The sequence below is a fragment of the Petaurus breviceps genome, unplaced genomic scaffold (genome assembly GCF_028583685.1).
Source record: "Petaurus breviceps papuanus isolate PSGF00001 unplaced genomic scaffold, PetGlider_PUasm1.0 219668, whole genome shotgun sequence".
Classification (NCBI taxonomy): domain Eukaryota; kingdom Metazoa; phylum Chordata; class Mammalia; order Diprotodontia; family Petauridae; genus Petaurus; species Petaurus breviceps.
In genome coordinates, this window is record NW_027185874.1 from 1 (window position 1) to 16,997 (window position 16,997).

General features: G+C 42.9%; 1 protein-coding gene across 1 annotated transcript; it reads right to left on the bottom strand.

Moving 5' to 3' along the window:
• Positions 1–5,189: 5,189 nt before the first annotated feature.
• On the bottom strand, positions 5,190–14,711 carry LOC138166044 (zinc finger protein 501-like). Its single transcript, XM_069094501.1, has 3 exons — positions 14,626–14,711; positions 10,831–10,926; positions 5,190–7,077 (listed from the first exon to the last, which is right to left on the bottom strand). Exon 3 carries the CDS (start codon positions 7,022–7,024, stop codon positions 6,566–6,568), a length of 459 nt encoding a protein of 152 aa, XP_068950602.1. The 5' UTR covers positions 7,025–7,077; positions 10,831–10,926; positions 14,626–14,711; the 3' UTR covers positions 5,190–6,565.
• Between the last annotated feature and the right edge of the window lie 2,286 nt (positions 14,712–16,997).

Consider the following 16,997-nt stretch of genomic DNA (forward strand, 5'->3'; position numbering starts at 1 on the left):
CAGCAGCTGAGGGCAGAGCGGGTCCCAGGCTACTGCCAGCCTGCACAGGACTCCTGGGTGTGGAAGGAAAAGGTGTGGGTGGGGGAGGAGGAAGGGGCGGATGTGACGTCATACCTGCCCCCCAACTCCCCGCTTGGGTCGCTCCCGAGCCAATCCCGGGCAAAGCCTGTGGATATTTTCTTTTTCCTCTGGGTCTGGTCTCAACTGAACTGTCATGCTCGCCCCTCCCCCCTCACCTGGGCTGGCAAAGACTCCTGGGAAATGTAGTCCTTGTGCGGGCTGCGCATGCCCAGTAGAGCAGAATGCTCCTGCCTGAGGCCAGGCTTTGAGGCTGCCCGGGGCCGGGCTGCGAATCCTGGCTCCGCCCCCAGAGCCCCTGGGGAGTTGCAGTGAGGAGAGCGGCCTTGGCGGCACAGCCAGCCTTCTGCCCCCCCCAGCTCCAGAGGTCCGGAATGTTTTGCAAGAAGCCTCTAGGCTCTCCGAGAGCGCCCGGGGCTAGTTTGGGGTCCCCCGTCCAGGGCAGAGCGCGCCCCAGAGCCTGTCCTGGTCTGTGCTGGCCCGCTCCGTCCTCCCGGGCTCTCTCCCCGCCTTCCCGGCCACCCCTTTTTCTGAGGGTCACTCCCTGCCCACCTGTGGTGGCCCTCGAGTCTGACCCTGGTGGCCGCTGCATTTCCTAGGAGCGCCCCAGGCCTCTGCCGTCACTGAGGCCTCTTCCCCCCAGGGGCATTGCCCCCCAGGAGGCCCCCCCGCTGCGCCCGGGGTCTGGGGGCCTGTCCTCCCCCCAGGAGGTGTGCCTGAGGGGCTCGCCCCCCTTCCTTCTAGTTCTGGTGCCCCCCCCCAGGGATCGAGGCTGCGGACACGTCTCAGTCTGCAGCATTCACGTCCCTAAGGTTGGAGCTCCGCATTTCCTGGGTCCGCCCTCCCCCCACCCGCCGCGGGGGTGCAGTCTGACTGGCCCTGAGCCGGTCTTCACGTCCGTCCTGCTGTGAGGAATCGGAAGCGTCGGGAGAAACCTCAACCAAGAAGAAACAAAGAAGGGCAGAAGAGGAAGCAATAACCGGCCTGGCTCTGCGTCCGACCCCGGCGCTCTCCCCGGGATGCGGCCGGCCTTTCCACGGGCCTTGCTGAGAAGGGCCAAGTCCATCCAAGCTGGTCCCTGCCCCTTCGGCTGCTACTGGGTTCAGTGTTCTGCTTCTGCTCCCCTTTTCAAGCCAAACGTCCATTTTTAATGTCAAAGAAGCAGTGATTCCCCAAGTATCTTTCATATGTAATTTAGTGGGCTCATGGCTGCCGAAGCAGACAGAAGGAAAAACAGTCCCTGCCCTCAAGGACCTTCCATTTTCCTGGGGTGGGGTAGCCCAGCATTTACAAGGATAAATAAATAGAAGCTAATTTGGAAGGAGAAATTACTTCGTAATGGGGAGACCATAAAGACTTCACTTTGGAAGCTGTATATTAATTACCCGAAGCTTAGGTGCCAGGGCATCTGAGAAATGGAATGAGGGAGTGATTGCTTTTTGCAGCCGCCAGTCCACGTAACAACCAGATAGTGGAAGATTGAATTTGGGGTACAACAAATAGGGAAAGTTAGTCAAATGTCAAATGTGTGCATGGGAATAATATGAAATGTCAGGAATGGTAGGCTGGAACATATCATATGGAGTTGGCATTTTCCCCTACAAACAATGGTCAGCCAACAAAGTTTCTTGAGTAGGAGAATGGACAGAAGCCCTAGTCTGGCAGGCGCATGAAAAAATGGATTAGAAAGGCAGAGGTTGGAAGTTGAGTCCAATTCGACTATTGCAAGAAAAAAAAAATAATAAAACAGGATTACTTCTCAGAGGAGTGCTGGCAGTTGGAACCAAAACTATTAATTATGCCCCTAACTTGGGTCCCTACAAATTGTAAGTATCAACTAGACCAAATCCTGTTTTATTTTATTTTTGTCCTGGTTGACACACAGAAACCTGGCAGGAAGCTCCAGCTGCTTCTCAGAGAAGGAGGGAAATATTCAGAGGGATCGCAGTCTTTAGAGGTAATGCAGCCTGTTTGCTGTTGGAAGCAATGCTGCTGAACTCTTCCTTGGTTTACCAGGTGTGGGAATAAAAGAGAGTGAATTGCTGAAGAAGATGATGCTGATGTTGATGATGATTACTACTGCACTACTTCATGTAAGACAGAACAAAGGCTTGAATGACTGTAGTTGCCACAGGAGGGTGAGATAGACATGAATTCAGCAGGCAGACTCAAGACCATGCTACCAAATGGACATGCAGGCAAGAGAAAGAGTTGAGGGTGGCCAAAGGTAGTAAACTTTAGAGCCTGTAAAAAAGGTGCTGGCCACAAGACAACCAGGGAATTTGGGGGGATAAGAAGGAAAGGTTAATTCCCTTTTGGACATGGTGTAAGGTGCTAGTGAAAGAAGTAGTTTGGTACACTGGCTCTGTGGTCAGAGAACCTGCATTCAATTCTCATCTCTGACATTTTCTGCCTGTGTCACTGATGAAGTCCCATAACCTCTTTGGGCCTCAGTTTCCTCATCTACTGAATGAGGGGGTTGGACTAGTTGGCCTCTGAAGTCCTGTCCAGGGCCTCATCTAGGATCCCATGGAGTTGGAGAGTCAAGCATCTGTACTAAATCCACAAAAAATTTGTTATCTAATCTATCTAGCTGATCCCTCACCTCTGGAAGGCAATCCTTTTATTCCTGACTCTCTAATCCACTCCACAAAACAATCAATCCAAACTCTTCAAGCCTACTAAACCAGCCTTTCCCCTTCCTTCACAGCCAAAAACCTTGTTCTACATAATTAAGTAGAATTATTTCCTAGCGACTTGTCTTTCCCCCTCTCCACGTCTCACAATCCCTCAAGCTCTCCTCCTTTACAATGATCAAATGGGTGGCACTTCTCACCAAGGACCAAGAGAGGTTTCTCTCTCTGTTCCCTGGATCCCAGCTCCTTCAGGCTTCTCTAACATATTGCCCTCCATCCTCAACAACTCCCATGTTCTCATTAATCTTGAATCTAATGTTTTTTATCTCATCCACTGCTCGGCAGAATGAACATGGAGAAAAGTTGCCCACACTCACTGCCTATACGGTCCCTCCTCTCACTTTACAACCCTTTATAATCTGGTTTCAGGCCTCAACACTGAAAAGTTTTGAAAGATTTCTTGCCAAGACTAATTCTCAGTCTTCATCTGACTTGACCTCTGTGCTGCACTGGATAGACAGTATGGGCCACTCTCTCCTGCTGGAAACTCTCTCCTCTCCAGGCTGGTACCGAGTTTGGAACCAGCTAGTGGAGGTGTTTAATACCAAGGCGAGGAACGACATGGCCTTCTCTTGGTTCTCCTTCTATTGACCACTGCTCAGAAGCCATTGTTTGTATCATGGCTCATGTCATGATCCCCAGGACTGTGTAAGGTCCCTTTGTGCCTTCCTGAGGACCTCATTAGTTCATAGGAGTTTGATTATCATCTCTATATTCATGATTTCTAGGTCTCTATAACTAGCTCTAGCCTCTCTCTGGACTAAACCCACATCACCAACTGTCTAGCGGACATTTCAAATTTCAACCTGGATGTCTTCTGGTGTCTTAAACTTAACGTGTCCAAGAGTCATTATTCTCCCAACCCCAACCCACTCTCTTCCAAACTTCCTTTTTTTTCATGGCACCACTATCCTTCCAGTTACCCACTGTCATCCAACGTAGGGAAGAACCAGAGCTGCCGTATCTTACTTAGAATACACAAAACACTTAGCTCTGTACTTGGTGGGGATTTGCTGTTCATGGTCCTTTTTCTCTTCTTTGCCAAGGGAAGGTATTTTTAATCTAAGGATAGTTTTCATGAACTCCATGAATTTGGATGGAGAAAAAAATTGACATCCTTAGTTTCATTAACCACTAATGTTTGGCATTTCCTTCAGTTACAAATTTAAAAAAATAAACATTCTGGGAAGGAGTACATATGTTTCATTAGACTGCCAAAGGAGTCCATGATATGTACAGAGGTTAAGAACCTTTGGTCTAGAGAATGTTCATATTCTTATGTTAATCTAATTAATAATGAAGAGGCATATTTCTTTAAAGTGTTGTATTTATCATGGCCACCTAAATCCCCCTTCCCAACTACAGAATCCCTCCCTTTTGTCAAATATATTCAAGCAAAATAAATCAATAAATAAATCAAAATAAATCATCCTGACATTCACTCTTCCCTTTACCTATACCTTCTCAAACTATTTTAGCTCCATTCAATGCTCAACTCCATGACTCCCTATCAGGATCTCTTTGGGATCTCCTTAGTTGAGTCTGATCTATCCATTTTCACATTATCTACTTACTTAATGGCATGTCTTCTACTTCAAAGGACTCTTAGAAAATGAGTTTAAAATTCTTATCTCTGTATTTGTTGGACCCAGCATGGTTTTATATTGTGCATATATGTGTATATGTATATGTGTGTATACACATACCTCATGCCTGAACTATGGAAATAACTGTCTGCCTCTCAATCTCTCCCCACTCTAGTCCATCCCCTATTAAAGGGCCAAAGTGATTTTGCTAAAGCACAGGTCTTATGAGGTCACCCATGCCTAATCCATCCAAAGCCCTTCAAAATCCAGCCCCCTCCTACCTTTCCAATTGTCTTACACCAAACTCCCCACCACGTGATCTGTGATCCACGGACAACCAGCCTCTCTGATGTTCCATACACAAGCCTTTAGCTCTTCCAGGGCTGGGATGCTCTCACTTTTTTTTTTTTGCTTTTTGGGAGGGCAGTTGGGGTTAAGTGACTTGCCCAAAGTCACACAGCTAGTTTTGTGTGTGTATGTGTGTGTTAAGTGTCTGAGGCCGGATTTGAACTCAGGTCCTCCTGACTCCAGGGCCGGTGCTCTGTTCACTTCGCCACCTAGCTGCCCCCCCACTCCCTCTTTATCTCTGCCTACTGGCTTCCCTAATTTCTGTTAAGTATAAGTTTTTTTTTTTTTTAATCTCCTTCTGGAAACCTTTCCCACCCCCTCTTAATTCTGGTGCCTTCCCTCTCTTACTTCTAACTCTTTAAATAGCTTGTTTGTGTTTTTGTTTGTCTCCCCTTTTAGACTGTTACCTCCTTAAGGACAGGAACTATCTTTTGCCACCTGTTATATCCCTAGTACTTAGCCCAATGCCTGGAACATAGTAGGCAGTTGACAAATGTTTATTAATGGCTTACATTCACAAGGGTTTTCTCCATTACAAATAAGTTAATATTGAATACATTTGAGTTCTGATTTAAGACTTTTCCACACTCAGGAACAAAGCCTTCCCTCAATCAATACAGCCACATAATTTCTTTGTAGACTAAAATCTGTTTTGTTGAGAATACTCTCTTCTCAAGCAGAATAACACTCCATATTCATCACATTCCTAAGGTTTCTCCCAGAATGAATTCTTTTATGTTTCATAAACTGTGTACCCCAACTGAAGACCTTTCCACACACAATGCATTCATAAGGCTTTTCTCCAGTATGAATTCTCTGGTGTTGAGTAAGATGGGCTTTTAGTCGGAAGGTCTTTCCACGTACAGTGCATTCATAAGGTTTTTCTCCAGTATGAATTCTCTGGTGTCAAGTAAGATGTGCTTTTAGCCGGAAGGTCTTCCCACGTACAGCACATTTATAAGGTTTTTGTCCAGTATGAATTTTCTGATGTTCATTAAGCTGTGCTTTTAATCAGAAGGCCTTCCCACACTCAATACATTGATAAGGTTTCTCACCACTATGAATTCTCTGATGTTTAGTAAAAGTTGTGCTATCACAGAAGGCCTTTCCACATTCATTACATTCGTAGGGTTTCTCATCAATATGAATTTTCTGATATCTGGAAAGTTTTGAGGGCCAGTAGAAGACCTTGCCACATTCATTACATTGGTAAGGTCTCTTGGCACTATGAATTTTCTGATGTTCATTAAGCTGTCCTTTCTTTTGGAAAGCCTTCCCACATTCATTGTCTTTAAATGACTTCTCACCAGTATGAATTGACTGATGTTGATTAAACTGTGCTTTAAATCTAAAGGCTTTATATTACATTCATAAGGTTTCTCACCAGTATGAATTCTCTGATGTTTAGTAAGAGCTGCCTTCAGGTAGAAGGCCCTGTCACATTAATTACATTCATAAGGCTTCTCACTAATATGAATTCTCTGATGTTTTGCAAGCTTTGAGGGCCAGCAGCAGGCTTTGCCACATTCGTTACACTGATGAGGTTTTTAACTACTATGAATTTTCTGATGTTCAGTAAGTCTTACTTTTTGTCAGAAAGCTTTACCACATTCATTACATTCAAATGGTTTCTCACCTATATGAACTGACTGATGATGATTAAGCTATACTTTTAGTCTAAAGGCTTTCTCACATATATTACATTCATAGGGTTTCTCTATGTATGAATTCTCTATGTACACTAAGATCTGTGCTCAGGCAGAAGGCCCTGTCACATTCATTACATCCATAAAGTTTCTCACCAGTGTGAATTCTCTGATGTTTATTAAAGTTTGAACACCAGCAAAAGGCCTTGCCTCATTCACTACACTGATAAGGTTTCTCACCACTATGAATTTTCTGATGTTCATTAAACTGTCTTTTTAGTTGGAAAGTCTTACCACATTCACTGCATTCAAATGGCTTCTCACCAGTATGAATTGACTGATGTTGATTAACTAATGCTTTATGCCTGAAGGCCTTCCCACATATATTACTTTCACGCAGTTTCTCACCAGTATGACTTCTCTGATGGACAGTAAGATCTGCACTCAGGCAGAAGGTCTTCCCACATTCATTACGTTCATATAGTTTCTCGCGAATGTGAATTCTCTGATGTCCTGTAAGGTCTGAATGTCTGCAGATGGCCTCGCCACATTCATTGCATTGATAAGGTTTCTCAATAGTATGAATTTTCACAAGTTCCTTAAGCTTTTTTTTTATTTGAAAGGTCTTTCCACATGCACTATATTTATATGGTTTTACTATTTCTTTCATCAAAATGGTCAGTTTTGTAATGTGCTCCTTGGATTCATGTTGAGTTTCCAAATCTGAAAGAAATGACAATTGTAAATGTCCCCTGCTGCTGCAATACACACAAAGTCCACAGTGCTACCTCTGAATCGATGAAAAAAAATCCTCTCTGGACCCTTTTTTCCAGCCAAACGAACACAAGTTCTGTCAGTGGCTCTGGTCACATAGCAAATCCTTAGCTGTAGCAGTCTCTGTTGCCGAGTGGATTCAATATGAGCCGCCATATGTAATTACTTCTAGGTCTTTCTTATCCTAGTGCCAACTATTAATGGCTTTCCCATTTTAAAAACCATTCCAGGTATTTTTCATAATGACCATATTCATCAGGAAAATCCATTCTCTCGAACTGTTTCATACTAACCTACACTCCCGGTTTTCTAAGCAATTCCAGATTCACACAATGAAAGCCTCGCCCAATAGTTTGCGCTCTTGAGTTGATCCAACATTAGGCTACCATATCCATTTGCTTCAAAGTCTTCCTTATGAAGTACATTCTACTAATCTACTTTTCTGGTTTTTAAACCAGTACCAGATAGCCTTGATAATAATGGCTTTAGATCATAGCTTTCAGATCACCTACTGTATCTTTATGGATATTTGCAACTAACATTTTTTATCTTGAAGGTTTTCTTATGAATTATATTGTTTTGCATCGTTCTACACAGAATTACCTTTGTAATTAGATTTGCACAGCATTAAATCTATAGATTACCTTAGCAGTACTATTATTTCATTAGGATAGTGTAGTTCATCCACAAACATTGAATCTCTCTTGAATCATTTAAGTCTTTCTGTGAAAATTGCTGGATGAATATGTTGTTCTTCCAAAATGGTGTAAAACTCACTGAGGAAAAGGCATGTTTCATTTTTTTTTGTCTTTGAATATCCCGTGCTTACCCCAATGCCCAGAAAATAGATTGTATTTCATAGATACCTGTTGATTGGTAGAATTCATAGCTGTATTTACAGTAGTCTGCTTTGGGCTTTGGAAGCTTAGTTTCCAAATATCTTGTGCATGTTTCTCCTTCATTTAAAACAGAAGTTCTAATTTTACCTGCACTTCCTAGTTTCTCATAGAGAAAAATTCATAATCTTTAGAAATTAATTTTTTATCCTGATAATTTATTGGACCTATTAATTTTAGGTTGATTTTCCAGGATTTTCGAAGTACACCATTGTACTGGTATGTGTAAATAAGTCTAATTTTGCCTCTTATTCCTCTCCTTTTTCTTGGGTTTTTGCCCCAGGTGTGCTGGAATGCAGACAGGAGAAAACGGTGCTTTATCCTTCCCTTATTGGAAAACTTACGTTATTTCTCCATTAGAAATTATTCTACCTCTCAGTTTAGATGAATACATTTGGTTAAATTAAGAAACATCTCATCATTTTCAATGCTTTTTGGTGTTTTTAATAGGAAGAAAGGTTATATTTTGTTGTAACTTTTTACTTTTTTAGAATTAAAATTTTGTAACCTTTTTCTATATGAAAATCATGTGATTTAGTGAAAAATGTGATAAAATACATAGTTCAGAAAGGAAAAAAGAGAAGCCAAAAGGCTTGCAGATGACACAGAATATTAGAGTGATAAAAACTATATATCATAAATACTTATTTCAAAGAATCAAGGACATTGGATATGATGAACACCAAATATCATCACAAAAAATGGTATAGACTATATTTTAACTGCAGGGAAAGATTTATTTATTGATATGTGCATTTATTTTCAGAACATGCAAAAGAAAGGTAAACTACATTATTATATGAAAAAAATACCTCAAACCCTTAAGAGAAACATAAGTTAAAATAACCCTGGAATTTCTCTTCACACCCAGCAAATTGGCAAAGATAACACAAGATGACAGTCATCACTGCAGGAACGGTTCACGGGGCATGCTATCTGGGTGGACCTTCAGATTGGTCCCACTATTCTGGAAAACTGTTTAGAATTACATGAGAGAGGTCCTTAAAGTGCACATAACCAAAGATTGAACCACCACATATAAACTCCAAATGGGTGAAAGACATTCAGGAAAAGTCCTACATGAATGCCAATACTCATTGTATTTGTGAAATGCTCACTCTGTACCAATCAAACAGCTCCTGTTCTATGGAGAAGAAGTCATATACAAGACCAACAAATTGGGGGCACTTATTCATTGCTTCTTTTGTGCTGGGGACAGTACTAAGTGCAGACCAATTTCATTCCATCTGAAGATAAAACATGGAAAGTCTTCCATGTAATTATCCAATGAGCAAGTTAGAATCACAAGACAATAACCAGCAAAATGACACATTTCTGAAAAAACATCTAAAGGTTGTGTCAGCCATGCCTTCTGTCTCTCCATGACTAGCACTCTGCTCTCTTTTCAGAATGAATCCTCACCTATGAACAAGGTGAAGAACATGGGACCAATGCCTGCTCTGAGAGCTCAGCTGACAAGGGACAGCATCCTCTCCCTTATCAGGGCCTCAGGTCCAGTTCAGAGGGACAGTCAGGGTCTGGCCAGTGCATCTCCAGGACGTGCGGTGGTTTCTGAGTTACTTACTCTGTGCCTTCCTTTGGGGGATGGAAGATGCAGGCTGGCCTCTGCTCCTGCAGGTCCACAGGTGCTGAAGACCCAGAATCCAAGTCCTTGTCACCAAAGGCCAGGGAAAGGGTGCCAAATGGGCCAGCATTACAAACCAATGTGACATTAAAGAAGAGACTTCGTCATCTGCCTTGCCACTGCCCCTCAAGGACCAGGGGACCTTTCTCTGACTTGCAGATGAAAAGTTTCCTCTCTCTTGTTTCCCCCATTAGAATGGATGCCCCTGGAGGGCAGGGACTGCCTGGCTTTCCTGTCTGTATCGCCTTCACCGAGTACCATGCTTGGAACACAGTAAGCACTTAAAATTACTTTTTTTTTGAAGGGGGAAAGCAGGGCAATTGGGGTTAAGTGACTTGCCCAAGGTCACAGAGGTAGTAAGTGTTAAGTGTGTGAGGCCGGATGTGAACTCAGGTCCTCCTGACTCCAAGGCTGGTGCTCTATTCACTGCACTACCTAGCTGCCCCTTAAAGTTACTTTTTTAAAACACCCGAAAATCCTACTGTGTTTTAGCACAAATACTAGACTTTGGTTTCTCTCTTTCTTTCTCCATTTCCTTGAGAATAAATATGCTCAGCAGGGGCAGAGCTAGGTCCAGGGGTAGTTCAGTCACTTTGTTTCTTAACTCCATAAAGAAACCACTAATGGTCAGACCACCTCCCAGCACCACTGACAGGAAACATCAGCAGGCCTCTCTTCCTATACCAGCTTCCCCTCAAGGACTGTTCCTATTTCTTTGCCAATTTGCATGGTGAAAGGTGAAACCTCCATTCCAAAAATTTTGTAAAAAAAAAAACCCAAACATCAAAAGGCAATAGGGAAGCAAACAGGCCATGTCTTTTATTTTTGGCAAGTGAAATAAGACACTTTAGAAATACCAAGAATGACCAATCAAGTGAGGTGAAGTAGGCGAAGGACCACCACTCTTGAGGAGACCAAAGATCTCTCCCCTACAGAGGCCCTTCCTTCTCTCCCCCAGGAGGGACACACAAGGGCACTGACTTATTCAGGGGACAAGGAAGCTTAATGAAGGAGCTCATGACAAGCAGGCTCCCCTTGGCTGCACGGCCCCACGGAGCTGAAAGAGGGGCTTTCTGTTCAGCATTATACAAGGGAATCTCTCCACAGGACCACATCAGCCATTGTTTGCAATACCACACCTGCCTGGTTGGACTCACTCACCTGCATGGCTAGTCCTTGGTACGTCTCCCTCTGGAATCCATGGCGCTTCCCTTCTCTCCAACTGGTAGATGACATAAGGTTTGGATAATGCAAGGCCTGCTCAATGGAAATGGGACAGGGAGGGCTCAGCACAGAGAACCACATTCGAATTCAATCTTAAACCTGTCTCTTTGTGGCTAGCAAGAAGGCCCCAGAACAATCCAAACACCTATAAAAGGCACTTGAGGAGTGCTGCTAAAAAGCAGCAGGGAAAACAACGCTAGAGGCTTTGGGGTAACATGGACACTGATGTGCTGCTGGGAAACTATGGACTAGTCCAGCCTTCTGGGAGCTACTGGAAATTATGGCCCCAAAGTTATCATACTTAGAGTATTGTTTTTTATTTTTTAGAGGACAATTGGGGTTAAGTGACTTGCCCAAGGTCGCATGGCTAGTTTTTGTGTTAAGTGTCTGAGGCTGGATTTGAACTCAGGTCCTCCTGACTCCAGGGACGGTGCCGAGTACCCTCTGACCCAGTGGTGTCACTGCTGGATCTATACCCCAAAGAGATGAGGCACAAAAATGTTTACAGCACTCTGTAGTGGCAAAAAACTGAAAAATTAATAGGGTGTCCATCCACTAGTGATTAGCTGAAGAAATTATATCTGCATATTAATGGAATTCCATTATGCTGTAAAAATAATGGAGGATGGCTTCAGAGAAAACTGGGAAGACTTGTATGAACTGATACAGAGTGAAGTGAGCAGAACCAGATCAATGTGTGTGTTTGCATGTGTGCATTAGAACAATCACATTTTAAAGACAAACATCTTTGAAAGACTTAAGAAGCATAATCAACCTTGATGCCAGAGCACAAATACCATATGTTACCTACCTCCTGACAAAGATCATAGGCTACCAAATTCATTAATTTGCACCATGACTTTCTTTCTTAAATGTACATTATTTTTAACATAATATTTTATCCCCCCCGCCAATTACATGTAAAAACAAGATCTATGACTTCTTAAGAGGACAGGAGTCAGGCATGTATTCAGATGTCAGCCCTAGGAATTTCAGGAAGAATCTCAGATCATTTGCAACAGAGATCCTGAGTAGTTAAACCCATGAGAAATACAATCAGTATGCCAGTTTCCAGGAGCACAAAATACAGCAAAGTAGATAGTGTCAACCACACCCTGCCACAGGTTACACCTCAACTCCCAACTGGACTCCTTGTATTATCCTGAGCTCTAGAGCAATCCCAGAGTATCTTCAGGTATTTGTACCTGCCAACCCAGTGCATTAAACATTAGGTACTGAATAAAGTGGGGAGATCTCCTTTATTAAAAGTAATTACTTATATATACTTTATTAACAAAGGAAATCAATTAGAAAGCAGACACACATAACTGTTTACTACATCTTAGCTCTAAGAGCACAGCATAAGTTACTTCCAACCCTTGCTAAAATAATACATTTCTCTGTACTTCTGAAACAATTTACCATTTAGTTCAAGCCAGATAGTGATTCCAGTCTCTTAAAAATCATCTTCATATTTCTCCTCAAGATGAGAGTTAAATGCACTATTCAGGAAATGAGATATTTTATTCCTTTTTCTTTGTCTTCTATTGAACTGCCATAGAAAATAATTTTCCAGAATACACTATAGATTGCCAATTCCTTACATACTGTTCATTGATTTTCTTTATGTTTCTTTAAAACATAACATTTAAGACAGTTCTGCCAAGGAAGATGTCTCTCATTACAATCAACTTTCCTTTGTTTATTACCCCCAAAAGACACTATAGATTAAGGCTAAAACACAGTCTGTCCTGACTCCCGTGGGAGAAGCACCTCAAAGCAACAGCGTTCCCACTGTCACTCTCAACTGCCCTTTCTGCAACATTCCATTTGGCTATTAAAGATACAGTAACAGCATGGGAGAGCCTAGTAAAAAAGCATTACTAAAGAGGAAAGGGGAAGGACTAAGTATTTAGATAACACCTACTATGTGCCAGGTGTTCTGCTAAGCAAGTTAAAATATAATCTCCTTTGGTCAAAAGCTTTCACCACTGAACAGAAAGCATGGGCATATGCAGAGTCTGTCAGACCCAAAAGGATTAGGAATCTCTGATCTCCACATTCCAAACACTAAGTGCTCAACATCTGAGACACCAGGAGTCAAAGAATCACAGAATTCCAGCACTGGAAGATGCCTTAGAAGCCATCTAGTTCAGCCCACATATCCTACAACATTCACTAAGGTAGGAAGACCCTCCATGGGGGAAATTCTGAGTGCCAGAGGAGAGTCGTCCTTACCCGGAGAGACCGAGTTATCGGAGTTCTCCGGCATTACATCCCTGCAAGATCCCTTCTGAAGAGGGTCCAGATAAACCCATTCGTCCTGGGCGAAGTTCACGGCAACGTCCTTGAATGTCACTGATTCCTAAAACTCCAATAAATGTGAGTTTACCCAGCACTCTCACAGAGAAAGTGCAAGAGAGGCGAAGCTGGTAAACAAAGCAGAACATTTTGTTTCTACCTCATTAAATGGAAGAAACACATTACAAAATAAACTGAACAGAAGAGAAGTTCTCCTGTTTCTCTTTATTCTATTGTTTAAATTTATACTTTCACGTGTAATCTTTTTTGGTTTTCAAATCTTGGAATATTTCTGTTTGTTGATGACTGTTTTTAGAAATCTCACTAATGTATTGGAATCCTTGAAAAGTAGTTTCTGCCAAAAGAAAAAAACAAACAGCAAGGAGAGGGAGGAACTAGATGCAGGGAGGGAGGAAAAGCTTTAATGACTGAAATGAAAGATAATGGGAAATCTTACAAAGATACAAAGCCCCAGAGGCAGATGAGGAGGTCCGGCATCTGAAACTCGAACCGCCCAGGACTGAACTCATGATCTTCCCTGCCAACACCTCTCCTGCTTCTTAGCATCCCTAAGGTTGTCCAAGGCTCTACCATCCTCCCAATTGTGTCAGGCTTCCAATCACACTCCCAACTGCTGCCAAGGCTTAGCAATTCTGCCTGCGTGACAGCTCTCCCACAGGCCTCCTTCTCTGTGCTCACACAATCACCCCCCACCCCAGCCCCAGCGCAGGATTCATCCTCTCATACCTGGAATACTGTAACAACCTGCTGGTTGCTCTCCATGCTTCAATTCTCTCCCCACTGAAATCAGTCCTGCACTCTGCTTCCACAGCGATCCTAGAGCATGGTCTGACACGCCACCTCCCTCAATAATCTGCAGTGGCTTTCTTGTATCTCCTGTGCCAGCCTTGTATGGTCCCTGACGAGCAGCCCTTCCCACCCTTCTAGTCTTCTTCCACCTTATGCCCTAGGATCCAGCCGCACTGGCTTCTTTACACACACCACACACTCCCTCCCCCAACAAGTCCTCTCCTGTCTCTGCCTTTTCACCAGCCACCCCTCACGCCTGAGATCTTCTCCTTCTTCATCTCCATCTGATGGCCTCCTGTCAGTCATGGCCCAAATCCCACCTTCCGCAGCTCTCACCCTTTCCCGCAGCGAGGGCTTTCCACCAGAGGTGATCACCCATTTACTCTGAATATCTGAGCTAAGTACAGAGCTGTTTTCACACCGCCTTCCCCATTGCCATGGGAGCTCTTTGGGACCAGGGACCATGGTTTTCCCTCTCTTCCATCTCCAGAGCTGGGTCCAGTGCCAGGCATATATTTAGCACTTAAGAAATGTTTACTGACTCACTGATTACAAAAAGTTTCCTAGAAGTACTAGAGACAGACTCATTTGGCACCAAAGGAGACACCGTAAGTGACTTACCCAGAAATGTTGTTGCAAAGTTGCAAAGGGCTTTAATCAAGGAGGGTCTTCGCAAGCAGCAAAAAGGAAGCAATTTATATGCCAACTGTCACTTATTCAAATTTCACAAGACTGTTCAATGAAAATGAGAAATCAGAGGCTGGGATATGGAACACTCAAAATCAAAGCATGGCCCCCAAGATCACCTTGTCTGCACACTTTGAGATAAGCCCCTGGGCGGGAGTGGTTTTCAAATCAGGGCAAAAAATGCAATTCCCTCCTGGTAAGCAGTCCAGATGTGAGCAGACCTTTGGACCTCAAAGTGACTAACTAAAGGAAACACACAACTGACCCATGGTTAGAGGGACAAGTATAGAAAGGGAAAGAACAGTCAGATGAACCATCACAGAAATCATGCTCCCGCTCTGCCTTCAGAGGACACAAACCATGAATGGAGACTACTACATATTATCAGACGTTACTCTGTGTTTGTTACTTTTATTGACTGTTTTTTTCTGTTTCTTTTTAAATCTTTGTTGAAAGGGATGGTTTGCCGGACAAGGATTAGAGGAGGGATATATTCAAAAATGGAAAAAAACCTCAAAAATAAAAGATGCCAATAAAACTGAGATTGAAAACCTTTAAAACATAAAGAAACATACTCCTGTATGTCTCTAGGAGGACTGTAAGATAGAAGATGATGGAATATTGAGGTTTAGATAGTAACAAAAAATTAAGTTAAAATCGATGTTGTTCAGAAAAAAAAAGTTGTATGGTATTATATTTTGTGCCAATGTAAGAAAACAACTTAACATAAGAAGTAAAGGAGCAAAATCTAATTTAAGTTAGGACTTTAGTTTTAATATTTAGAAGATCATTAGAAAACAAAACCGCATATTTTTTCCTTACAAAGATATTGATACAGAATGAAAGAAACGAGCCAGGATAAAACCTCCTGTGTGTCAGCTGAATCCCCCAAAGGAGGAGTCGTGGACTTGATTTCAGAAAATACAGATGATATTAAGAGAAAGAAGAAGCAAGAAAACTACTTTACAATTCAGAGAACCATAGATATTGAAATAACAGCAATTGTAAAAATATACACCCAGGTGTTTGTGTATATACATGTGCTAAACATCACAACTAGATTCAGAAGGGAAAAGATGGGAAAATGTAAAAGATGTATGTACACACATAGACACATGAAATCAAGGTAATATTAATGTTCCTGTCATTTCTCACCATATACAAAATAAACATAACCAAGAAGGAAGTTACAGACTTGAACCAAATGATTGAAAAGGTGAATTTCAGAGGCAGAGTCAAGATGATGGAGGGGCAATAAGATGGACTGAGAACTCTCTGGCACCAAAAACAAAATGAAAGAACAAAAATACTCCTTCAAACAACACTAGAAAATGCACCAGAATAAATCCTGATGGGGAAAGTCAAGAAAAAGTCACAGTCAGTTCTTTTTTCATCCTAGGTCAGCCCTGAGAGGAGAAAGAAGAGCCAGGGATGGGGCGAGGCCAGCAGTGTGCTGCACTAAGGCTGTACACTAGGCAAGCAGCAGACCCACACTAGCATACCATGGTGGGCGCTTGGTCTCCCACTGGTCAAGTCTGGGTGACAGATCCAGGGCCAGTGAGCAGAGGAACTGGGCTGGGAACAGCATTCCAGTGGAAGAAGAGCTTGTGGGTCCTGGGCTGTGTACCAGTAAGGAGGAAGGCAGCAGCTGTGTGGCTTACATCCCAAGAGAAGAGGGGGGTCTCAGTTCCTCCTTCTAGCCCAGTCTGAAGTCTACAAAGGAATGACCAGGGTAGAAATTGCAGATAAAAAGGAGGCCTAGAGTTCTATCCCTCTTGTGAGAGATAGCAAAGGGTTAAATTTCCACAGGTCCCCAAATGAGGTAATGAAACTTAAAGGAAATAACATTAGCCTTCTCATTGGTTGCTGCCTCCCCCCCCCCCCCCAATTTGGTGTGTAGGTATGTACAAGTAAGGAATTGAAGGATGTTTTCTTCTGACTAGGTAGAAGGGTCAAATGAATAATTATGATAATAAAGAATTGAGATTGCTTTGTGCCGATTAGCTTGAGATTGTGAACCCACCTCTCTGACCAATGGTGAAACCCAACAGGGGAGTGGGTGGGTTAGGATTAGTACTCCCTGGCTATTATTGCCCCTTGAGAAGATAGGGCTGTGCCCTTTCTTATGAGAAAGAATAAAGAGCTTTTCTGCTTTCTGACTCAGATTCTGATCTGGCAGTGGTTTCTATCCCACACACTCTGAACTTACCAGGCAGCTCACAATGGCCGAGTTCAGGACAGTCTACTGTTGCTCAGACCAAAACACAGGTCAAGAACTTGCAAACCTCAGACCAGGGAGAAAGCAA

What these genes read in the sequence shown, in the direction of transcription:
- LOC138166044 (XM_069094501.1), bottom strand. Translation starts at nt 7,024, where the DNA reads ATGAAAGAAATAGTAAAACCATATAAATATAGTGCATGTGGAAAGACC.